Source organism: Argentina anserina, chromosome 5, assembly GCF_933775445.1.
Source record: "Argentina anserina chromosome 5, drPotAnse1.1, whole genome shotgun sequence".
Taxonomy (NCBI): Eukaryota; Viridiplantae; Streptophyta; class Magnoliopsida; order Rosales; family Rosaceae; genus Argentina; species Argentina anserina.
The window spans coordinates 25,110,664-25,136,149 of NC_065876.1; the positions used below are offsets into that span (position 1 = coordinate 25,110,664).

The 25,486-nt window shown below is 37.3% G+C and overlaps 1 protein-coding gene across 2 annotated transcripts; it reads left to right on the top strand.

Annotated features, from left to right (window-relative positions):
- The first annotated feature begins 393 nt into the window (after positions 1-393).
- On the top strand, positions 394-21,109 carry LOC126796260 (protein SABRE). 2 transcript variants are annotated; one of them, XM_050523043.1, is made up of 23 exons: positions 394-682; positions 1,345-1,456; positions 2,358-2,642; positions 3,133-3,398; positions 3,676-3,895; positions 5,580-5,750; positions 5,850-5,927; positions 6,344-6,598; positions 7,142-9,250; positions 9,743-11,645; positions 12,020-12,120; positions 12,713-13,069; positions 13,303-13,421; positions 15,559-15,808; positions 16,560-16,784; positions 17,271-17,410; positions 17,982-18,054; positions 18,473-18,574; positions 18,687-18,860; positions 19,109-19,396; positions 19,472-19,639; positions 19,868-20,240; positions 20,403-21,109. In XM_050523043.1, exons 1-23 carry the CDS (start codon positions 612-614, stop codon positions 20,549-20,551), a joined length of 7,989 nt encoding a protein of 2,662 aa, XP_050379000.1. In that variant the 5' UTR covers positions 394-611; the 3' UTR covers positions 20,552-21,109. The 2 variants fall into 2 exon arrangements, with proteins under 2 accessions (XP_050379000.1, XP_050379001.1); XM_050523044.1 differs by lacking the exons at positions 394-682; positions 1,345-1,456; positions 2,358-2,642 and having other exon boundaries at positions 3,261-3,398; positions 3,681-3,895.
- Positions 21,110-25,486: the final 4,377 nt, after the last annotated feature.

Consider the following 25,486-nt stretch of genomic DNA (forward strand, 5'->3'; position numbering starts at 1 on the left):
GTGAAGAGTGACTTTGCAAGCTATGTTTATTATTAGTCCAAGATAAGACATGTATACAAGAAAACGATGTTAAGAAGGCATATGCGGTGAAGAAGATGCTTCTCTGCCTACTTTTTTTCACTACCCTTGGTTTCTCATAAGCATACGATATTTCTTTGTGGTTGGATTATCGAAAAGACAAAACTCACCGCGGGCAAATCCACACCAACGAACTTCGATCCGTCCTAACGGCGCCGTTGCCCTGTAAATATAAATCCCGTGTCATGCCCAAGGACCCGTCCGTCATTTTCCACCCCACACAGTAAATACTAAATAACAAGTCACACACTCTTTATTTTCTCTCTCTACCCTCACGAATCGGATCTGCTTCTCTCTCTATTACAAGCCCTCCGATCGCCACGCCAGGACGACCCAGTCTCGCCTTGCCTTCATCCCCCCGCCTTTTCCTTTACCCCTCTCCCTCTCTCTCCCTCTCTCTCTCTCTCTCTGCTAGGGTTTCATCAGCAATCACTATGACCACCGAGTTATGAGCACGCCATGCTTCGCCTTCGAATTCTCCGATTCTCTCCCTAATCCCGCCGCTCATTTCTTCGACGCCGCGGTGAGCAGCAATGGCAGCTTCGCCGGTCAAGTTCCTCTTCGGCTTCTTGATCCTCTGCATCACATTATGGCTCCTCTTCATGTAACGCTCCTTTTCCTCCGTCTCTTCATTTTCGCATTTCGTGATTTTTAGTGTAAAATTGTGACGGTAATTTGGAGAATTCCGTTCTGTTTGTTTTGATGATGATGATGAAAATGTAGGATTATGATCTAGGATTAGGCTGAGTTAGAATTTGATGAGCTTTAAGTTTTGATGATTTTCGAAATCTGTATCATGATGCTGGAGTGGAACTAAAACTCGTGCAGCAGTTTGAATCATATGCAGTCATCATTTTCAAACTCGCCAGAAACCGAAAAGGAATGATCAGCAGTGCGATTCTGTTCTTAATCTTATTTGTTAAGTGAGTGCGTTTAGTAAGAAATAGGGAGAGTTTTCAAGTTGCGGTTTCGGATGTTATAAGTCTTTCGCATATATCATCTGTGGAGCATGGTAATAATCATATTTGTCATAATAAAAAAATTGACAAAGTAAAAGGAGAGCCTGATAAGGACGCAGTACAGTTGTTGGGAGTGCTATTGCCGAATAAACTCTTCGTAATGAGGATACTTTATTCTCACATTTTCGTAGGTTGTATAGTTTTCAGCCATAGCCAGGAATGCTTTTTGATTGGGTTGTGATACCTATCATCTCTCTGACTCCATTTCGTATTTTGCGCTAAGCTTCTTGTTAACAATCTTTTGCAGATTTGCTTCAAGGTTCATAGCTTGGATTTTAAGTCGCGTATTAGGAGCATCTGTTGAATTTCGGGTCGCTGGATGGGTATTTGTTAGGGATGTTGTGGTGAAGTTTAAAAAGGTTTCCCCTTTTGCTTCTATTTCCCGCTCTCTATTATTATGACTTTAGTTTGGATGTTGTGGTAATATTAAAGAGATTTATTTTCTGAGGAGGCTGTTGCATTTTTGGTTCTATTTTGAGGCTGCCCTCCTAGTATAATCTGAATACTCTTATAGAGTTACTTGTTCACTTATTATCTAATTAATGTTTTACATATATTTATAAATTAACAGAAAAGAGATTTTCCGGTTTTTCCTTCCCAAGTTAAAAGATCATAATGTTGCTTGTCTCACTCTTTGCTGAATCCATGCTATCCAGAGTCGGAATTACCATTTTTTGTAGGATGCCAGTATTGTGCCTCTCAATACTTTTTCTTTATAGCTGTGAATATGCTGTTCCACTTTTTGAAATGAATGATTATTGTTCTTTCATTGAGGCCTGTTTTTTTATGGGTTTATGACTTTGTTGAAACTGTATGTTCAGTTGATGAAGTACTGTTATTATTCTTTCCATTCTATTTCTTGGGTTAAGCAGCAGAAAGTTGTTGCTTATGAAGCAAGAGTCTGTACGTGCGAGCTTGTTTATGTGATATATCTGTCTATACTCAAGTAATACTAATCTATATTTGGTATGCAATTTATTGTAAGTCGTTTAAAAGTAGATATTGTTCTGCATATTACATTAAGATCGATTATCATATATATATATATATATATATATTAGTTAAGAACATTATTTTCTGAATGCCTGAAGAAAATCTGGTTTCTATGAACTGTACACTCATATAATGGAAGCTTAATTGTTACTCTTCTCTCCTCACCTCCAAATATGGTTCTCCACGTATGCGAATTATGTTCTTCAATAAGACTACTGCCAATAAGATGGTGATATCCGTCTTTTAATGATTATGTCAATTTTGCAGGGCCCTATTGAATCTATTTCAGTTGGTGAAATTAAACCCAGCATACGTCGGTCCTTGGTCAAACTAGGAGTGGGTTTTATTTCTAAAGATCCAAAGTTGCAAGTGTTAATATCTGACTTAGAAATTGTAATGAGGTCTTCAAATAAGAGTATGCCGAAGGCAAAGGCAAAGGCCAAACCTAAGTCTGGATCTCGAAAACCCCGCAATTCAGGCCGTGGAAAGTGGATGGTAGGGGCCAATATTGCACGATATTTATCTGTTTCCATCACTGACTTGATCTTGAAGGTATGCCATCTAGATTATTGTCCAATGTCCTTTTTTCAGGATGAAAATACTTGTTCCTTTGCATAATGGATGAATGTATTTGGATGGTAAAACTCCTTAAAGGGATAAATATGGTTACAATTAATTGTAAAAACCCTTGAAAGTGTAAGTAAATACAAATAATTGAAGTGACTATAAAACGTTTTTTCAACATACTGTTTTTTTTACAACAAAACCATAATTTTGAAATTTTCAGTAAACTGCGCACTCTTGTCATTGGTGTGAGCTAGTTTCTTCTCAAAGAGAAAAATGGAATAATTATCACTCTAACAATATGCCATCAATCAAAGGTTGATTGTTTGCTTGCAATTAGAATGAGACTAATTTGTTCTACTTTCCTTTTTGTTTGGTGAATGAGGTGGTTTATGATTAGTTGATTACATTTCTTACTGCACCTTGGAATGCCAGACACTTCATTTGGGTTTTATATGTCTGTTTTAAAATTTTGCAGACACCAAAAGCTTCCATCGAAGTGAAGGAACTGAAAGTGGACATATCTAAAGATGGTACATCCAAACAAAATCTTATTGTCAAGCTACAGATATTACCTATTATTGTTCAAAAGAATGAACCACGGGTCAGTTTTGACCAATCATCCAGTTTTTGCACCGGAGAATCACTTTTGGTAGGCCAGTCATCATCTGCTTTGGGGGACAGGTCATCAACTCTATTTATCTGTGAAGCATTTTCTCTCATGTGTGAATTTGGTCATGATAGGTATCATATATTATCAAAATATGCGTATTCATTTAAAATTATAGACAAATTCCAGTCCTTACTAGGCCATGGGATTAAATGTTATCGAGTTATTTATCATCAGTTTTCTTTTATCTAATTGTTTTATATATTATCATGTTACCCTCTACTTATCCTCAGGATACTTTAAATTGAACAGATTTACTCCACTTTGGAATGTTGCTTCTCTCTGAAGATTTGCAATGACATGGCTTGATTAATCAGCTAATATCCTTTTGTTTTCCTAATTTGGCCGTAGGGAAGTTGGTGTAATCTTCAAGAATGTGGATATTTCTAGTGGAGAGGTCACTGTGAACCTGAATGAGGAGCTCCTTTCAAAAAGCAAAAGCTCATCAAGCACTTTATCTGACCCTGATAAAGTTATTGAGTCCACGGATTCTATTGCTTCTAAGAAGGAACAAAAAAATCAACAAATGATCACTGCAATCTCAAAATCCACCACATTATTTCCTGAAAAGGTGTGTGTGTTAAATCATACTGAGATGTATTGTTTTTTGCAAGTCATGAGTGTTGGATTGGTTTTCAAATCTTGCTCTGGTTGATTTTGCTCCTTTATCTTTTAAGAAAGTATCTTACAAGTTATAGGCAAAATGGTGGAACCCATAATTGCACAAGAAATGTAAATGACTAGTTACTTGAGTGTTATGCTTAGAAAATTTTAGAGTAATATTTGGTAATGTTTACCAGTGGCTGCTTGTTAGGAAACTAGAGCAGTTTATCACAATAAGATAGTACTGTTAGCAGGTGCACTGCTGTAAATTTCAGTATAGAAGCTGCTAACCTTGCTTGAAATTGGTTGTCCCGGCCTAGTCTTAGATACATAAGTTGGAGGTCCACTGTAAACTAATTTCTAGTTTGATATTATGCTAATGTAATGTATAAGGAACAATAATTTATTTAAACAAACATGACAGAAAGTAGTCCTTCGTAATAGATAACACTCCAACGAGGCTTTGAAATGCTGTTACTCCCATCATTGTCACCTAATTTGTGAAAGTGAGGGAGAAAGTGCCAGCCACTGTATTGTACTGTTGTACTGTTGCGTTGAGCGTGGAAATTGGAGCTGGGTGGCTTAAAGATTAATTTTGGCCTTCTAACTGGTTATTTTACTGCTTTCAGTTAAGGAAGAAGGTCAAATTTTTATGTGGTTGTGTTTTGGGTTTATTTTTGATAATCTGGATGGAAAGGAATGAATGTGAATGATCTTCAAGATTTAAAAGGAAGTGGTGGCAGAATATGTTTTTGGAAAGAGCTGGGTTCTTATTATCCTAATGGGCTCCATATCTGTTGAATTAACATACCACACCATTTTTTAAAAATAATTATTCTGGACGTAAGAGCTGCTTTGGTATAAACCTATGTTTTTGGTGGGGTTTTTGTGTTCCTTAGGGATGGCATTATTATTTTTTCTTGATCACTTTTTTTTGGAAGGTAAATAATCCATTTTTGAGTAAAGCAAGAACAAAAAGAGAGTGATATCTACATTCTTAGCAACACTCCTGCCACAAGAAAGTCCATCAGAACACAAAGTTCTTAGAGTCCATTGATACTCAAGTTTTCTCTTAAAAATCAATTTTCTTTTCCATATATTTTAGAGTCCATTGGCTACACTTTTAGCTGAACAACTATTTTCTCAGGAAAGATAGGTGGTCAGCATAGCAGAAGCTATATGCTTATATGATTTTTCCATTTTTTTTCTTTTTTCATTTTATCTTTGGTGACTTTATTTTTGTTCTTTGACAGATGAAAATCATATTACAACAAAGTCAACTAGTAGTCTGCAATAGAAATAGACAGGTTGAGCAAGATAAAAGGTGCTCGATTTACACTTTAGGTTAGAATGAGTCCAGTTGTGCCTTTTGGAACAAGAAAAACAGAAGTCTTGGTTGTCTTGTTGATGTGATGTTTTTCTTCTTATTGAATTTTACAGCTCTGTTTCTTTTCTTCTGATTTGTGCACTATGTTTTTCATATGCATCTCTCTTCCATGTACTCTTGCATAGAATGAGTGTACAAGAATCCTGCATTTTAGCCAACTGGTTCTCCATTGAACCCCCATTAATTGATACGAGCTGCCTGCAGCCTTGTTATGCTATTATGCTGTTGTTTAGTTTGATGATAAAATACTCCGTGCACACTGTAGGTTTCCTTCAATTTGCCAAAACTCGACGTCAGATTTGAGCATCAGGAACATAATTTTGCTCTTGAAAATAATATCATGGGCATCCAATTGAAAAGTATCAAATCACAATCAAGTGAAGATGTGGGAGAAAGCACACGCATTGATATTCAACTAGAATTCAGCGAGATTCATGTACGAATGTCACTAGTAAATTCTATAATTGATTTTGGTGATCTTATTTTATATTCATAGTCGTTTTTCTTGACAGCGATTTTTGGAATTATATTTCAGCTGCTTAGAGAAGCTGGCACTTCGGTTTTGGAGATACTGAAACTTGATGTTATCTCATTCTTGTACATTCCAATGCAGGTAATATTTTCAGTGTATGTTTTGTATTATTTGGTATCTAGAAAGTATATATTTTTGCCTTGTGTTTCAGAAGTTTTGGATTGTAGGTTGTAGGACATTGCTTAATTAAACATATAATTATGAACCAGTTGTTTTTCATACTGTATCTGTCAACATAACATTGATATCAGCTTTTAAGGTATTAATTGGTCATGATCATGTATAAATTTATTGCTTTATACGTACTAATTAAATGGAGATGAGAAAAGAATATGAGGAATTACACTGGTACTATTATTTGAAGGTTTAGTACTTTAGCTCAATGATGGTTGTAATTCATGATATGTATAATGGTGAAATAGTGATTAAGCACTGCATTTATGATGTGGTCCACCATCATTTTTTGTGATTTTAAGATCTACTTATTTACTTTTCAGCCAAGCTCTCCTATCAGAGCTGAAATTGATGTAAAGCTGGGTGGTACTCAATGCAACATTATAATGAACAGATTAAAGCCCTTGTTGCGCCTCCAGTTCTCAAAAAAGAAAAAAATGGTACTTCGGGAGGAAATGCCTGTTGTGGAGAAGACACCTCCAACAAGCGATACCAATATCATTATGTGGACGTGTACTTTTTCTGCCCCTGAGATGACAATTTTGCTTCATAGCCTGGGTGGTTCCCCACTATATCATGTATGTTCTGTGACTATCCGTGTAGCAGTTTTATAATGTTTTGGGTTCCTGCTGGCAAGCTGATCAATTTTTTCCTCTTCTTATACATATACTTGAATTAAATAAGTGCCTGAGGGTGTCACTTCAATATGCAAGCAATATACAGAAAGAAAACTAACACTGCAAAATTAGCTAAAGAAGCCCCAGATAAGTATAATGATTAGGAATTTGCTTATATAGCTATTTAAAACAACCGTGTAGAGAATTTCAAATGATTATGATGAAGTGATTATTGCTGGCTGTGTCTTTCGGGTGTATTGTTTGTTGGTTGCTGAGTTTGCTTCCATATTTTTCTGTTAGCCTGTAGGGTCCTTCTTATGCTGATTTCACTTTTCTTCTTAGAAATTTGTTCTATATAGCAATACCACTTCTTTATATATGGTTGAAAAAGTCTTCTGGTATATGTTTTATTCTGTTAAAGTCTCTGTTTTTCTTATTCCCTTCCCGCTAGTTTCAAAATAAGTAGAGCATGTAGTATATTAAAGTTTGATTTTTTTGATGTAGGTCTGCTCACAATCATCACATGTATATGCAAATAACATATCAGATACTGGAACTACTGTACATATGGAACTTGGTGAACTTAATTTGCATATGGCAGATGAATACCAACAATGCCTGAAAGAAAACCTTTTTGGTGTGGAATCAAATTCAGGTTCCATAGTCAATGTTGCAAAGGTTAGTCTCGATTGGGGCAGAAAGGACATGGAATCATCTGAAGAATTTGCTTCTAAAAGAAAATTAGTTTTATCTGTTGATGTGACTGGTATGGCTGTTTATTTTAATTTCAAGTGTGTTGAGTCGTTTATATCAACTGCAATGTCCTTTCAAGCACTTCTTAAGAGTTTGTCATCTTCTGAGAAAAGAACATCGCAAAGCCGAGGGGGGCGATCCTCAAAATCATCAGGGAATGGGACTCGGCTATTGAAATTAAATCTTGAACGGTGTTCTTTGAATTTTTGTGGTGAGGTGGCTTTAGATAAAATGGTTGTTGCCGATCCCAAGCGTGTAAATTATGGATCACAAGGTGGTCGAATTGTTATAAATGAGTCGGCTGATGGCACTCCACGGGTTGCTGAAGTAATGTCCACAGTATCTGATGATTGTAAGAACTTAAAGTACTCCATTTCTCTTGACATCTTCCATTTCAGCTTATGTGTGAATAAGGAAAAACAGTCCACCCAAGTTGAACTTGAAAGAGCCAGATCTATCTATCAGGACTACTTGGAGGAACATAAGCCTGAACCAAAATTGGTACTGTTTGATATGCAAAATGCTAAATTTGTACGACGTTCTGGTGGTCTTAAAGAGGTTGCTGTCTGTTCTCTTTTCAGTGCTACTGATATTACAATTAGGTGGGAGCCTGATGTACATTTATCACTAATTGAACTTGGACTTCGATTGAAGTTATTGGTACACAATCAGAAGCTTCAGGTACAGGGTAAAGAACACATGGGAAATGTATCTAGCACGAGCAACTCTGACCAGAAGAAACAAGCCAATACGGAACCAGTAAATTTAGACAAGCAAAAGAAAAGGGAATCAATCTTTGCTGTTGATGTGGAAATGCTGAATGTTTATGCTGAGGTTGGAGATGGAGTTGATGCTGTAGTCCAGGTACAATCAATATTTTCTGAGAATGCTCGTATAGGAGTACTTCTGGAAGGATTTCTGCTTTGTTTTAATGGGTGCAGAATACTCAAAAGTAGCCGGATGCAAATTTCACGTATTCCTAGTGTCTCTTGTGCCCCTGATGCAAAAATACCTCCAGCTACCACATGGGATTGGGTAATTCAAGGCCTCGATGTTCATGTTTGCTTACCATACAGGTTAGAATTGCGTGCCATTGACGATTCTGTTGAAGAGATGCTGCGTGCTCTAAAGCTTGTAGCTGCCGCCAAAACTAGTGTTATCTTTCCGGTGAAGAAAGATCTTTCAAAAGCTAAGAAGTCCAGCTCAGTAAAGTTTGGGTGTTTAAAGTTTTTCATAAGGAGGTTAGCTTTTGATATCGAAGAAGAACCATTGCAAGGTTGGCTTGATGAACACTATCGTTTAATGAAGAATGAGGCATCTGAATTAGCTGTTAGGTTGAAGTTGCTTGATGAATTTATCTCCAAAGTCAGCCACTCTCCCAAATCCACTGAAACAAACGATTCTACTCGAGAAAAAAAGACTTTCTTTAATGGAGTTGAGATTGACGGACAAGATCCTTTAGCAGTTAGTAAGATGCAGGAAGAAATCAATAAACAGTCATTCAGATCTTATTACAAGGCATGTCAGAATTTAGTACGAGCAGAGGGTTCAGGTGCTTGTAGGGAAGGGCTTCAGTCTGGTTTCAAGCCTAGTACATCCAGGACTTCTCTTTTTTCTATATCAGCAACAGATTTAGATGTAAGCTTGACATTGATTGATGGTGGTGATGATGGGATGATAGAAGTTATAAAGAAGCTGGACCCTGTCTGTCGTGAAAACAATATTCCATTTTCTAAACTTTATGGAGGTAATATTCTCCTGCACACGGGCTCTCTTGTTGTTCAGCTGCGTGACTATACATTTCCTCTCTTGTCTGGAACTTCTGGTAAATGTGAAGGTCGCCTTGTGCTTGGACAGCAGGTAAGTACAGTTTCATTTACTACCATTAGTTTGTGCTTTAGCATTTCTTATATCATAGGTATTTCTTCTTCTTCGTGTTGCTCAGCTACTAGAGGTTCATAATATTGAGTGGACTTTCATGTCAGCTGTTTTAACTTTGGAGTTGCTGTTTTAGTAATGTTTTGTAATGGATGAAATAATATGTGAATCCACGGGTAAGTGCATGCATGCAAGCAGACACCCTAAGTCTCTCGTGTCAGGTGATGCAAAATATAAAAATTGGTGGTGACCTGGTCCATACCAATATTGGCTGATATATAAACTGTTCTTTTTTGTTTTAAGACTTGAGTGGAAGTCTATGGCATTCTTAAATCATGAAGGAATAATCTGTTCATTTTGAATTAGTCTTTTGCTATGACTTGTGCATAATTATATACAAAGATTGTTTCAGAAGTAGAACAGCAATATAATTCATGTTTACTTTGTAATTGGAATCATTTTCATTTGGATCAGGCTACAAGTTTTCAGCCTCAAGTACACAAATATGTCTACATTGGGAAATGGCGAAAGGTGCTCTTGCTTCGTTCTGCTGCCGGTACAACTCCACCTATGAAAACATTCACCGATCTGTCCCTACGTTTTCAGAAAGCTGAAGTGTCCTTTGGAGTGGGATATGAACCATCTTTCGCTGATTTGAGTTATGCGTTTACTGTGGCTCTTCGCAGGGCTAATCTATGCATTAGGGACCCTGATCCACAACCCAACCCACCAAAGAAAGAAAAGAGCTTGCCTTGGTGGGATGATATGAGAAACTATATTCATGGAAACATCAAGATTCTCTTTTCTGAAACCACATGGAATATTCTTGCGACTACTGATCCTTATGAAAAGCTTGACAAACTTCAAGTAACAGCTTGTCCTATGGAGATCCAGCAGTCAGATGGGCGAATTTATGTTTCTGCGAATGATTTTAAGGTTTTCTCAAGCAGTTTGGACAGTCTGGCAAATAATCGTGGTTTAAAACTTCCTAAAGGTATATCTGGTCCTGTAATTGAAGCTCCAGCATTTACTGTTGAAGTTACAATGGATTGGGAATGTGAGTCTGGAAATCCTATGGATCATTATTTATTTGCACTTCCTATTGAGGGGAAGCCTCGTGAAAAGGTGTTTGATCCATACAGATCCACCTCGCTGTCTCTTCGCTGGAATATCTTGCTTAGACCATCTCCGTTACGTGAGAAACAGGCTCCACATTCTAATGCGGTAGATGGCATGGACGTAGATGGAACTGTTTATGGTCCTCCTCATAAGGAAGAGAATGCATCTATTCTTCCACCTACCGTGAAGGTTGGTGCTCATGATCTAGCATGGATTCTGAAGTTCTATAACATGAATTATCTTCCTCCTCACAAATTGCGGGCCTTTGCTCGTTTTCCACGTTTTGGAGTTCCAAGAATCCCTAGATCAGGTAACTTATCCTTGGACAGAGTTATGACAGAATTTATGCTCCGTATTGATGCTTCACCTACTTGTATAAAGCATGTACCTTTAGATGATGACGATCCTGCCAAGGGACTGACCTTCACAATGGCAAAGCTGAAATTGGAAATGTGTTCTAGCCGGGGTAAGCAAAAGTATACTTTTGATTGCAAGCGTGCACCTCTTGATCTTGTTTACCAGGGCCTTGACCTTCATACGCCCAAGGCATTTTTAAACAAAGAAGAAAGCACTAGTGTTGCAAAAGTAGTTCAAATGACTATAAAAAACTCACAACCTGCATCAGTAGATAAAGTTCCTACTGAAAAGAGTAGCAACACAAGTAGTGGCACAGAGAAGCATCGTGATGATGGATTTCTATTGTCATCAGATTATTTCACAATCAGAAGGCAGGCCCCGAAGGCCGATCCTGTTAGTTTATTAGCATGGCAAGAGGCTGGAAGAAAAAATCTTGAGATGACTTATGTGAGGTCTGAATTTGAAAATGGAAGTGAGAGCGATGAGCATACTCGATCCGATCCAAGTGATGATGATGGATACAATGTGGTAATAGCTGACAATTGCCAACGTATATTTATTTATGGACTCAAACTTCTGTGGAATATAGAGAATAGAGATGCTGTTTGGTCCTTTGTTGGCGGTCTATCTAAAGCATTTCAAGCCCCCAAACCATCTCCCTCTAGGCAGTTAGCACAAAAGAAACTACTTGAGGAGCAGCAGTCACATAGTGGAGGTGAAACACAGCAAGATGGTAGCTCTAAGCCCACCATTAACTCCCAAGATATGATCTCTAAGTCCACCAATACAAGCCATGGTACTGCTCTGGCAGAGGTATCTGGTTCACTACCACCTCAGTCACCTCCCGTGAGGTCAGAGATCTCGTCATCTGCAGCTGACAATTCTTTATCTGGTGTAGTTGGTAATTTCTAAGCACCTTGAACTAGATCTGAAAAAGTTATTTGACCAATATGTTGACCCAGCCATGTTCACCTGGTCACTAGCTGACCAAGAGTTTCATGCTCAACTACCCTTGGATGTAAATCCAATGGTGAGGAGAATCATTTTTAAGTTGATTTGTTTTTGTTCTTAACCCTTGGATGTAAATCTAAGGGTGGTTGAGCATGGATCTCTTTCTCAATTAGTGATCAGGTGAACACTACCATATGTTGACCTGGTCGTATTTTGATTTTGGGGGTATTCTAACGTTATGATAGTATCACAAGTGTTGTTGCAGGGCAGGTGATTTTTTACTCCAGATTTCTAAATAGAACCATTTGTTTGCCGTTCTTGCAGAAAAGCATAGAGAGAGCAAAGATGCGGAGGAGGATGGGACTCGTCATTTCATGGTGAATGTTATTGAGCCCCAGTTCAATCTTCATTCTGAAGATGCTAATGTAAGTTCATTAGATTATTGGCAGTAGAATTTACCACTCTGAATTCTCTTGTTGATGGAAATATGCTTACCCATGGTTATTTTACCCACGGTTATCTGTTTACTTTTGTTTCTTTCCTGGTCCTGGTATGATTTATGGCAGACTGGTGTATTTAAAATGGGATGTTGACCATATCAGTTCTCTAACAAAATGCTGAAATTAAATACAAGGTGAATAAATTGGTCATGTGTCTGGACATCATAATAGAAGATTAGAAGATATATCAAACAAATTGGGTTCTCTGCGTATTTTCATCCATTTTGAAAGAAACAAATTGCTTCATGTGGACACGGGGTGACAATATCAGTTTCAAACCAGAAAGGGTTTTCTAATTTTTGTAGAATGTAGATAAAAAATTATCTTGTTAGCATTCTGTTTGGCATATAAATAAAAAGACTAAATTTAACACAAACTTCTTTGAAAGAAAACCTAAGTGTAGATTTGATAGTTCCATACCATGTGTGCATTATATGCTTGTGGTAACAAACTTGCAAAAAGTAATAGTACTATCATCTGAGGATCACTGTCATTTTTTGTTTGTTTGGATAAACAGGGAAGGTTTTTGCTTGCTGCTGTTAGTGGCCGTGTTTTGGCCCGGTCATTTCATTCAGTTCTTCATGTTGGCCATGAGATGATAGAGAAGGCGCTTGGTACTGATAATGTGAATTTACCAGAATGTGAACCGGAAATGACTTGGAAACGCATGGAATTTTCTGTAATGTTGGAGCATGTTCAAGCTCATGTTGCTCCAACAGATGTTGATCCTGGAGCTGGATTACAGTGGCTTCCAAAAATTCGCAGAAGCTCCCCAAAAGTGAAACGTACCGGTGCTTTACTTGAAAGGGTATTTATGCCCTGTGACATGTACTTTCGCTACACAAGGCACAAAGGTGGAACTCCCGAGTTGAAGGTGAGTTGGCCCTTTGTAGTCTACCTGTTTGGTCATTGGATAATTAATGTAGGTTGTGGTATTAATATTGCTTATGTTTGTTCATGAAGCTGCATTGGTGCATATGTGCAATATCTTGATAAATATGTAATTATTCTTTAAATATGGATGATGTTATCCCAGCCTGTTATCTGAATGTAGGTATATGTTATGTTTTGAGCAGTTGGCTTATCTTTGAAATCCTCCTGTTGTAGGTGAAGCCCTTAAAAGAGCTGACTTTTAATTCCCATAATATCACAGCAACAATGACCTCTCGCCAGTTTCAAGTGATGCTAGATGTGTTGACAAATCTTCTCTTTGCACGACTTCCCAAGTGAGTGAATAATATATATACATATCTCATTCATTTTATATTGCTTCTTATTCATATATATTATTTGGTTTCGTTTCACTGTGTTATGGTTTACTGCACATCATTTAACATAGTTAAGTACACAGAACCATAGGTCCATGTAAGGATCTCTCTCTGTCTCTCTCTCTCAATAAACGTAATGATATTTTATCAGCAAAAGAGGATAAAACATTTCATATCTCTGTTTCTTCCCTTGTTCCATAATCATTCGAATGATCAAATGACAAAGGACAAGTCCTACACTGTACTATCCCCTAATAATTCCTATTCCAATCAGTTGCAGCTACTTTCCCAAATTGAAAGGAGGAACAGAATCAGACCCAAAAAATAACAAAAAAATACATGTAAGAAAATATTGCATTATTGGAATACGCAAGTAGTTAGTTGGTAGTCTTAGAGTGCATTTTAAGTCTTCATATATCCATGGACCACAAACTAAGAAAGAACCTGCAGTATTGTAGATATGTTAAGACTCCCAAATCATTAATGGCCAAGAAAACCATAATCCTATGGAGCAAGTTTCAGTATTTGATTGTATGTAATCTGATTTACAAGTGAGAGTATTGGTATGAGAAAATTCTAACACTTTCAAAATGCTGCCTTAAACTGAAAAAAATTAAGGCACAACACTTTACACCATGGTGACCATGCTAACATGGGTTAAGGTCTGCATTATTGATAAAGCAAAAAAGCATGCTTTTAATTAGCCCATACTGCAACTGTAGCGCCAGGCTGATGAAGCCTCGCCATGCTTTCTTCACTTCACAACTTCAATAGCTTGTTACTATAAGCGTGATCACCATACTTCAATATAAGGAACTATGGTCCTATCAATATACTGATAAATTGATTTATTTCTTAAAATCTTGATGCTTGGGGCACTTATTAATGTGTGGTAGAGAACTAGTGCTACTTATTAAAAATTTAAAAGTTGTGGACTGTGGACCTTGTATGCTTGGTTTTTTCATAACTACGGGTCTACGGCTGATTTTCGAAACTGGTTATAAATAGATTGAGGTATCTTTTTTAATTTATAAAATTCCCAAGTCAAATGCAGTCAGATAATCAAAGTGGTTGTGTATGGTTACTTGTGACATGATGTTGTCAGAATTAAATATGAGTTACATGAAAATGGCTGGAATTTAAAGCTGGTTCTGAAAGATCGAAATGGAAGCTCTTGGAAGCACATATAAGCTGGAATGAGCCAATCATCTTTGTTATCAGATGGTGGTGGTTAATGAGAGCAGGGTAACATCTGTGGGTGGATTTTTGGGTGGGGTTTCAACTCTTGAAATGCTTTTCTTAGAGACTGTTCAAGCTATCAAGATTTCCTAGCTTAACAGTTGAAAGACTCTTGGGCTGTGCTAGAATTAAGATAGTTTAATTCCAAATGGGTGAAAGGAGATGGAAGTTGGAATCCTCTGAACTTTTCTCTTGCAAATTCTTTCATGACACTAGGCAGACCAATGTTTTCTCCAGCAATATTTCTTATCCAAAGAAAAAGTTCTCCCCAAGGGTCAGGGTGGAGGAGGATTTGGATAGCTCCTTAGGGAGGATTTATTTCGTAGCTTGAAATCTTTCCACTTTTTGGCAAGGGAAAAATGTAATGTGATCTGTGAAGTGGAAGTATGGATGGAAGGAAATGATAGGATGTTTGAATCTAAACTGGTGCAGTGTTGGAAGAATTTTTTTTTTGTGATTATCCCTCTTTAATAGTTAATACAATGTTTGAACCTAAACTGGGCTGTAGTGTGAGCTGTGAGGCGAGTTTATGGATTACCCCTCTTCCCTTAAATGTTTTATATTGGAAGACAGTTTTAGTTTAGGGCTCTTTCCTCAATTGTTTTAGATTGGAAAATAGTTGTAGCTTAGGGTTCTCTGTCTAGGCTGGTTTGGTGGGAGTTGAACCTATTTGTCTGTTTCTCTAAATGTTTTCCCTAGCTTTGTTTTATGTGGATTCCTTTTCCACTTCATTTCTTATGCATTTCTATAAGTTGATAACTAAAAGCTGTTTCTAAATAATAAAGATTTTAAGAAGTCTGTAATTTTCGTTGTCATGGGTTTTTTCAAATTGACTTGAACTGTGCATGTGATCCAGGCCTCGAAAAAGTAGTCTATCACTGCCTGCTGAAGATGATGAAGATGTGGAAGAGGAGTCAGACGAGGTGGTTCCTGATGGTGTTGAAGAGGTGGAGCTTGCAAAAGTGGAACTAGAGAAAAAAGAACGGGAGCAGAGATTGATTCTTGGGGACATAAGAAAGTTGGCCCTTCAGTGTGATACCACTGGGGACCTATATCCAGAAAAGGAAGGGGACATGTGGATGATAAGTTGTACAAGATCTACTCTGGTGAGAATCAAACTTTGTAAAGAAACTGTTGGAACTTGGTTATAATCAGTGACCGACAATGATTTTCTGGTGTTTTTCAATATTGTTTTTCCTTTTTGTGCTTGTTTCTTTGTTGTTTTTTGGAAAACATTTAAATTTGAAAATTGAAACGTCTCAAAAGCCTGGTAGACATTTTGTGTTGTTTGTGTTCCTCCAGTTTTAATATCATTTATTGGTGGTAAGCTTCATGATGATAGCATTTTTTGTTTTTGTAGCCATTTGAGGTGTAGCTGCATTACTTTGGAAATTGATTTATTTGGAAGTTAGTGGATACTCTTATTTTCATAATAACATGTGGTTTATGATTTCCCCAATAATGAAATGTTACTATAGATATATATTTTTTAAAGAAAGAATTCAGCATGTATTGTGAAGTAAGATTAATGTGATTGGCTATAAATCTTATATTTTCTTACCACCGTTGGAGGGATTCTTCCCATCCTATGTGAGCAAGCCTTGCACTTTTGTTTTTCCTTTGAATGTATAAGATTGATGGTAGCCATTTTGTTTCCTTCTGTCCTTTTTTTTTTTTTTTGTGGAAGCATGTTTCCTTCCGTCTTAGTTAGTGTTCTGATGTTCAATTAACCACAACTGTATGAACCACTTGTCTGCTGTTCTCACAACATACTGTAAGGGTAGCCATTTTGTATGCTTTCCGTAGCTCTTTTTCAGTACTCGTATCATATTAATTATGAAATCTTCATTTCTCCAGGTGCAAGGACTAAAGAGAGAGCTGATTAATTCCAAAAAATCTAGGAAAGCTGCATATGCATCACTAAGAATGGCTCTACATAAGGCTGCTCAGCTGCGGCTAATGGAAAAGGAGAAGAACAAAAGTCCATCTTATGCTATGCGCATTTCTTTGCAAATTAACAAAGTGGTTTGGAGCATGCTTGTTGATGGTAAATCTTTTGCCGAGGCTGAGATCAATGACATGGTGAGCACCAAGCATCTTTTAAAAAATGAAAATTTTTTCTTTAATGTTTTTTTTGTTTATGTGGAGGCCAATAAGGCACAGAGAGAATGAAAAAAAATGGTTCCGTACTTTTGTCTTGCTGAAAGATTGGATGGTGACTGCTTTATTCTGAACCTGGAATTCAAAATCTTCGTACAATATAAGTCGTGACTTAAGATTTTTTTTCCCCTAGAAAAAAAGGTTATTGAATAATGCAAGTGTGAAAGGATACACAGAAAATGTGAGAATTGTTCTTTCTTTCTATCTCTATCTCTTTCATTTATTGAGTATTTCTGCAAAATGGTGAAAAATAAATTGTTAGCTTTTACTTCATTTTCTCTTCCTGCCGCTTGATGATTTTGTTCAAGACTTTGCAATGCATGAGAAGTGTTGTACTTCTATTTAAAGTGTCCAGAATCATTTTTCTAAAAATAAAACTGATATGCCTCTCCTGTTTTCTCTTCATAGATTTATGACTTCGACCGTGATTACAAGGATGTCGGTGTTGCTCAGTTTACAACAAAAAATTTTGTTGTTAGAAACTGTCTCCCAAATGCCAAATCAGATATGCTTCTATCGGCATGGAATCCTCCACCTGAATGGGGAAAGTATGTGCATTTCCTTTTTGTTTCATTGTTATTTTATAGTGAGTAGCCATGCTTCAATAATCATTATGCATTTCTTTTCTCATTCTTTTTTGTTTCATTGTACGTTTAGCTTATAACACTCTACACATGTGATATCTACAAACTATACTTAATGTTATTGTAGCTGAAACTCTGATCATATCATGCACAAATCTTAAGTAACAATCCTGTATTTTGTTTTCTAACATTATGATCAATCACATCACTTGCTCTCATTTTCTTCAATTAGAAAAAGCAATAGCAATGGCCTCCTCACTTTTCGGATTTATATTCTAGTCAGAAATTGCTCAGAATTATGTTCCTAATTAGATTGTATCCATTACAGGCAGGAGTTGTAGGGGGAAGTGAATTTGCATTCATTAAATTGTCACTTGTCTTAAACTAGTTTCCTCATTCAAATAGTTCGGGCTTACAAAACGTAGTCTTTGCCATTGGGAAATTACATGTTTACATCCTAATGGGTATGAGATCATGTATTTCTCACATGTTGACTTGTCACATTGTGAACTATGGTCTATGTTTTTGGCTGCAGAAAATCTATGCTTCGTGTGGATGCAAAGCAGGGAGCTCCAAAGGATGGAAGTTCTCCTCTGGAACTGTTTGAGGTAATGAACATCCCCCCCCCCTCCCCCAAAAAAAAAAGGATTAGCATTACCCTCCCTAGACACTGTTAATAATTTTTGTTGTACTTCCTCTATTCGTCAGCATCAAATGTCCCAGAAGGCAGCCATCAAAACACCTATACTTGACTCTAAACCCTTCCTTCTCCCACCGATTTTTTGTAATAATGACTGGGTTCCCTACCAGTACTATTTCTTTTGGAAAACCTAGCTTGTAACAGGTTACCTTGCATGTACCGAATCTGATGTGCGGTTCATATATGAGAACATGCTATGTGATATGTGGAAGGGAATATAATTACTAGTCTAAACCAATACTTTGTTTGAAAATAAAGCGCTACATGATCTTAGTAATAATAGAACTTTCTGATCCTTGCATGAATAAATCTAATTTACGCTGCAGGTAGAGATTTATCCGCTCAAGATTCATTTAACAGAAACAATGTACAGAATGATGTGGGGATATTTATTTCCAGAAGAAGAACAGGATTCACAAAGGCGGCAGGTGAGTTGTATATATACTGATTTGAACTTTGTAACTGCTTTGAGAAAGTTGAGCTGTCAGGAACTTGTCACCAATGCTAAGATCAATCAGTTGTTCTCATTGTGGCATGCAGGAAGTTTGGAAGATTTCAACAACTACTGGGGCAAAACGTGGAAAAAAAGGCTCTTTAGTCCCTGACATGTCTGCAATTACCAGTCAAACAATGAAGGAGTCTGAGGGTTTATCAAAATCCAGTGCTTTGGCCGCTGGTACCAGTCAATCCACTGTTCCTGCAGACTCCGTACAAGTGAGTGATCTTGATTTCTTCTTTTATATGGTTCTTGGGGTACTTAAAAGAAATATTATCACTGAACACTCGTGTAAGTTTTATGTGCTGGGACATAACTGGTACCTTTTCTGGATATGTTTTTTTTCATTTAGTTAGTGAAGGTTATATTTGTATTGCACGGGTACACTAGATGCAATCTAAATCATATGCTCGCAAATAAACTGCACTTTTCTTGATATTTTCTTTTAAATTATTTCTATCTGCAGGTTGCAAGTGGTGCAAACCCCGAGTTAAGAAGAACATCATCCTTTGACAGATCATGGGAAGAGACCGTTGCAGAATCAGTTGCTACTGAACTTGTCTTACAAAGCATTAGTGGGCCTCTTGGGTCCATTGAACAAGATGAGTCGTCTAAGAATAAATTGAAAGATCCAAAAGCTATCAAATCTGGCAGGTCGTCCCATGAGGAAAAGAAGGTACAAAAGTCGCAAGAAGAAAAAAAATCGACCAGGCCTCGAAAGATGATGGAGTTTCACAATATCAAGATAAGCCAGGTTGGTTCAGTTTCATGATTTGTTATTTAACATTTTAATATTTGTAGTCAAACACTAATATTGTTTTCCTTACAGGTCGAGCTATGTGTGACCTATGAAGGGTCAAGATTTGTTGTAAATGATCTCAAGTTGCTCATGGATACATTTCACCGTGTTGAGTTTACTGGTACATGGCGGAGACTCTTTTCACGTGTTAAGAAGCACATCATTTGGGGAGTCCTGAAGTCTGTAACAGGAATGCAGGTCTTGCTATTATATACTTCATGATAGTATTCTCTACTATTAATGCAAATTAATTATCTCCCCCTCTGTCTTAACTTCATAATTTAGTTTCTCCTTTTGAAATATATCCACCTATACATCTTCATTTTTGCAGATTTAGTGAGGCATTGATTCAGAATTTTTTTTTTGTGCTTAATTTTCTGGGGCATTTGCCATTTAATTGAGGGACTTCTCTTCACCAATTTTCAGGGTAAGAAGTTTAAAGACAAGTCTAACAGTCACAGAGAACCCAGTGGATCTGGGGTTCCCGATAGTGAGCTTAATTTTAGCGACAATGAAGGCCAGCTGGGACAATCCGATCAGCATCCGATAACGTTTCTTAAGCGTCCCACTGATGGAGCAGGTGATGGATTTGTGACATCCATCAGAGGCCTTTTCAATACTCAGCGCCGTAAGGCCAAGGCATTCGTGCTGCGGACCATGAGGGGTGAAGCTGAGAATGATTTCCAAGGAGATTGGAGTGAAAGTGATGCAGAGTTTTCTCCCTTTGCTAGGCAGCTCACTATAACAAAAGCAAAGAGGCTTATCAGGCGGCACACGAAGAAATTCCGTGCAAGAAAAGGTTTTCGACTTGATTTTTTTTTTTTTGAAGTTTTTATTGTTAGTCTTGTTTATGATTGGTCACCTGTTACCATACTCTCTTCACTGTGTTTATATTTTCTTTTAAGAAACTTGTGCACTAGCTTAAAACATTGTGATTGAACCATTCTTTTGTCTGTGTTAGGTTCGTCCTCGCAACAGAGAGAATCGCTTCCAGCATCACCAAGGGAGACCACTCCTGTAGAAAGTGATTCGTCTGGCGGATCCTCACCCTTTGAGGATTTCGAAGGATTTAATGAGGGCAACATGTTGGTTTCCAAAGAGGCTCCGTGAATGCAGGGGTGAAACTACTGGGCATGTTTGCATTTTCAGTTGAGTTGGGAGATGAGAAAATATATTCTGTAAACTCCCGTAACCACTGAAGATGGAGAAATTTATGTTGGATGCTGATATTTATCTTCCAAAAAGCATTTGGAAGATGAATAACCCTGATGACTACCACATGAAGAGCATCCATGGTGCAGCAGAAGAGCAGAAGATGATGACGATCATGACATTGTGCAATGGTGGGATGCTGACTGAAGCCGCTCCACTTGAAAGTTTGAAGTCTTCTAACAGAGGAGGAAGTAATTTGCTTTTTCCTCACCCGGCTCTGTATAGTTTTGTAGTTTTCGGGTGAAAAGTACAGAAGCCCCTAAAATATACACTAGGGTAGGTGATTTTCCATATATTTGTACATAATTTTACCGGGAAATACAATATGGAGTTGAATCAGTCGATTAACAAATGGCCAATTGGATATTTGGCACATCACGAGCACTAAATAGGCCTCTTCTTGAAAACCACATTGTACATCTTACATCCCTTTAAATTAAAATTTGATCATTTGTAGAGTTGCGTTATGTGTTTAAACGGCCATTTGCTCTGTTATCCTTTACCCCTTCCCATTTTTTTGGACTGCCCTCTACTGTATTTCTAAACTTTCGTGGTTCCTTTTTCTTGTGGTTACAGGGAGGTGATTTGAGGCCATACAATAGAAGGAAAATAATGGTATAGTTGCATATTTGCTACCCTGGCTTGGCTTCATCACCGCCATCATTATCAGTACTCAATTCTCTGTAAATAAATTGGAAGCTGTTGTCATTTGTTTGCAGCCTTTCTAGGGTTTTTCCTTTTTTTCTTTCTCGGAGAGCATAGTACGTACAGTAACGTCATCCTCCTTCATTTTATATTCATTGACCATCCATGCTCCATTCTGAAGACAGTCGCATCCACATTCGTATCAAGAATGCTAACCCCAACCACCCCAAAACGTATCAGGAATTCCTATAGAAAAGCTTACCAGCCGTATTTGATTTATTTTGGACTCGCAAACGAATACAAACCCTCTGTGTTGCTTCATCTACCATTCACCATTGTAGAAATAGATATCGAATCGAAGAATCCAGGTTGCTCTTGGAAGATAGTAACCTACCAATTACTCGTCAAATAAACCAAGAGCAACCCTATTTTGATGATACCAAGTTACTAAAATACCAATTACTAGTCCCAGAGAATTGATACGGAAAACTCTTGAACAGGAAGTCGAAAATTTTGACTCAGAATTTGGAATTAGTGTAGGAATGAAGAATTGAAACCCGAAATAGAGGAATGAACAAACTTCAAAATTGTCCATCGTCAGCATAAGCATTATTAATTTGAGCCCTCTCAACTTCCTCCTTCATGCTTCTCAATCTGTCTACAATCATGTATATACTACCATCGCAAAATTTCATTGACCTCATAAACCCTGATAGTGCTCCTAGTCTAGCCTCCTAGCTAGATGGTAACTCGCAAGTCGCTAGTAATAAGAGTGAGGAGGTCAATTTGACGTCATCTTTCCAATTTGACGTCACCATTTCTTGTTCCTCAATTGTAGACACCATGATGCGGTTTTACTCCAGATGAACTTGTTAGGACTATAATCTTTATCATTCAGACTACTTATCTGGACTCCACTCCAGTTCCTCAAAGTAATCCATATGATCACAAGAGACACACTCGGATAACTGAACTTTGGTTAATAAAATGCGCTTGTTTCTCCATTTTCAGATACCCCAGCAAATATAAATAAATTAGTAGACAAGTGCGTATTGGAATCCACATAACTGAAACAATCAATGTCAGAATAAAACCACAGCGTCCAGTGCATTGCAAAGCCATTGACAACAAGAAACGGTAGAAAAGGCATTCCGGAATCATTTTACACCAGGGCACTCTCTAAATAAAGATTCTGTACCTCACGGGCAATAATCTCGAGTAATAAAATCTGCAGATCTGCTTTAACAACAATCATAACTAAGAGGAACAGCCATTACTGGATCAATATTGAGGCAGCCTTGTTATAGGTTAACATCCAACCATCTACCCAAAGACCACATACCATAGCATTAGTATCAACTGCAACATCAAATGCAACATGTGTAAGGAGTGAAACCAGAGGCAGCCACACATCAAAACTCACTAGTGAATCACTTTCCAACCCATAAAAAGTTACTATAGAGTATTTATGCATTGGGGAGCTTGACAGTTAGAACATATATATCAACAACACTTTCTATGAAGAAATCGTAGCCGTCAGGTGCAGATGCAAGTTTAGAATGGATTTTGTAAGGTTTGATCAGGTGATGCTCTATCTGGTTGTGCCCTATACCAACAAACATTTCCGTGCAACATATGATCACTCTGCCTGAACACAAAAACTTTTTAACTTTGATATGAATTCATCAGATGATCAACTAGTGGAGTCCAGTCAGTCCACTATCCATCTGCTTCATTGCTTCAATGTGACCAAAAGATACCAAGGGGCAGTAACTTTAATTATTTATCACATGAAAACGTGAACAAGAGTACAGGAATAGGGAGAAGATGAAAAATCTCAGACCATCGAAGATCGAACCTTCTCTCTAAAATATAAGTTTTTGCAGTTTCAAACTTAGGGAATCTTATTAGCGGGGACATACAAGGTCATAATCTCTCAGAGATATCCCCAACACTTTTGCCTCAATAAGTTCTTTGTTGGAACCTCAAGTTGGTCAAAATCACTTGGGTTTGTCATTCCAACTTTCCAAGGATGGTAACAACTTTGAAGATTGATCAGAATTTTCAAAGGCAACAATTTTGAAAGAGCAATCCTGAGTTCCTGACTAGTCTATCCGAGCACTCTACAAATAATTTCTCAGAGGCAACCTTTTAAAGGAGCAAACCCCACTAGTATTTTCAAGCTCAATGCTCTAAATCTCTAATGACAATTTCTCATGTCAGATACCCTTATTTTTATGGGAACTATTGTCAGCTCCGTCTCGGGTCAGTGTCAACATATCCGGAAATAGCAGGTATACCATGAAAAATGGCCTCTCAACCTCATCAAAAGAGGGAGCACCAATCTTTCAATTGTAATATCATGCATGTCTAATTACAGTATTCATCATCAGAAAGAAGCCTGATCAGCAAGACATCACTTACTGAAGTGGGGTGAGGCCACTTACCTTATGAGCAACCAGCCTATCACCCTGTTTGCTATTATACAATCCTCACCCTCATATATGCATATTCATGTGCAATTTCTGAAATCACAAGATACTGCATTATCATATATATACACTATGTAGCATCAAACTACCAAGGCATGTGATAGCTTTGAAATTTGATAGATTTCATGCAGACGTGCAGTACACATACATTACGGTGATGTATCACCTTTGTTGGGATGCTTCCGGAAGAGACAAAACCAAATCTACAATATTGCATTTGGAAGTGGCTTGGACAGTAACAGTGCTAACTTGGACATATTGCACTACTACATAAAAACGAACCAAAAGGACCCAGATCTACGTCTACACCTACTTTTTAATCCCGAAAAGAAAATTGGACTGGAAAGGGAAACATACTTCATAAGCAACTGAAAACTATATAGCCAAGATGATAAGCAGTGATAATAATTCTAACAAACAGAGAGCCAACAGAGACCCTAGCAATATCATAAGTTCCTGTTCTAAGAGCAAAACTTACCTTGAACCATACATGTAAGCAAGACAAGAACATTATGAAGACCAGACAAGATAGCGCAGACATAATCCCAAATATATTTGAACCGATTGTGACACCCTATTTCAGGGTCAAGAGTGAAAATACAGCACAGTGCATTCAAACATATTTTTGTCATTGTATTTTTTCATTTACCTCAAAACGGGTCTCATGAAAGAAAAACATGTGGAGAAAGGCAACTTTATTTTTCAAGAAAAATAATCAAACTATTTCATACTATTTCACCAATGAACAATTGATAGAACGAACTCAAAAGTCATAACTATTCAAAAAACTGAGGTGATTCAATCTATATGTATATATATATATATATTATATCTCAATAAACTGATGAGAATACCCACATTCTGGTAGGTTACCCCTTAATAAGGACAAGATAATGCTAATATCATCGCATGATATCAACTTGATAAATTAACTCTGAAGGAAACAGAATTATTTCTTGAAAACCAAAATTTTGAGATAACAATTGCCCACCATAAATAAGTAAATCTCATAAAACTGTCAGAAAATAACAATTCAACTTTAAAAGAAGACAGTATCTGATAAAGCCAATATAGCACATGGTGCAAGTAGCAAATGCAGTGGAATCACATATTAGGGACAATTTAGCCAGAAGCAGGTCTACTTTCTTTGAAAGGCTCTAATGGATAACAATCATCCAGTGCACATAATAGCAAGAAACTGACATGTAAACATTCCTTGTCATTAAGAAACTAAAAGTACCAGCACCAGCAGCTATACGTATGGCGAAAACTTTGAACAAGACCTCACAATCATATCATGTATTTGACATTAGCTTGTGAAATAGGATGAAGTATGTGTGGCATTATTAAAACTTAGATAAGGTCAGGTAGCAGCTAACAACCACAATACATAACAAACCCGAGAAACATCTTTATATTTTATTGAACATAAACCGACAAGGCAACAAACTCCATAGTATGGACTGGTCTGAATAGTTTAAATACCCAATAGTATGCCTCAATGATTTCTTTGTTGGAACCTCAGGTTGGCAAACATCACTTAATCATGACATTCCAACTCTCCCAGGAAAGCAACAGGTTTGAAGATTGATTAAATTCTCAGAGGCAACCGGTTTGGAGGAGCAAATCCCGAATAGAGTTTCTGAGCTCACTGCCAAATAACAAATTCTCAGAGGCAAAATCCCGAATAGAGTTT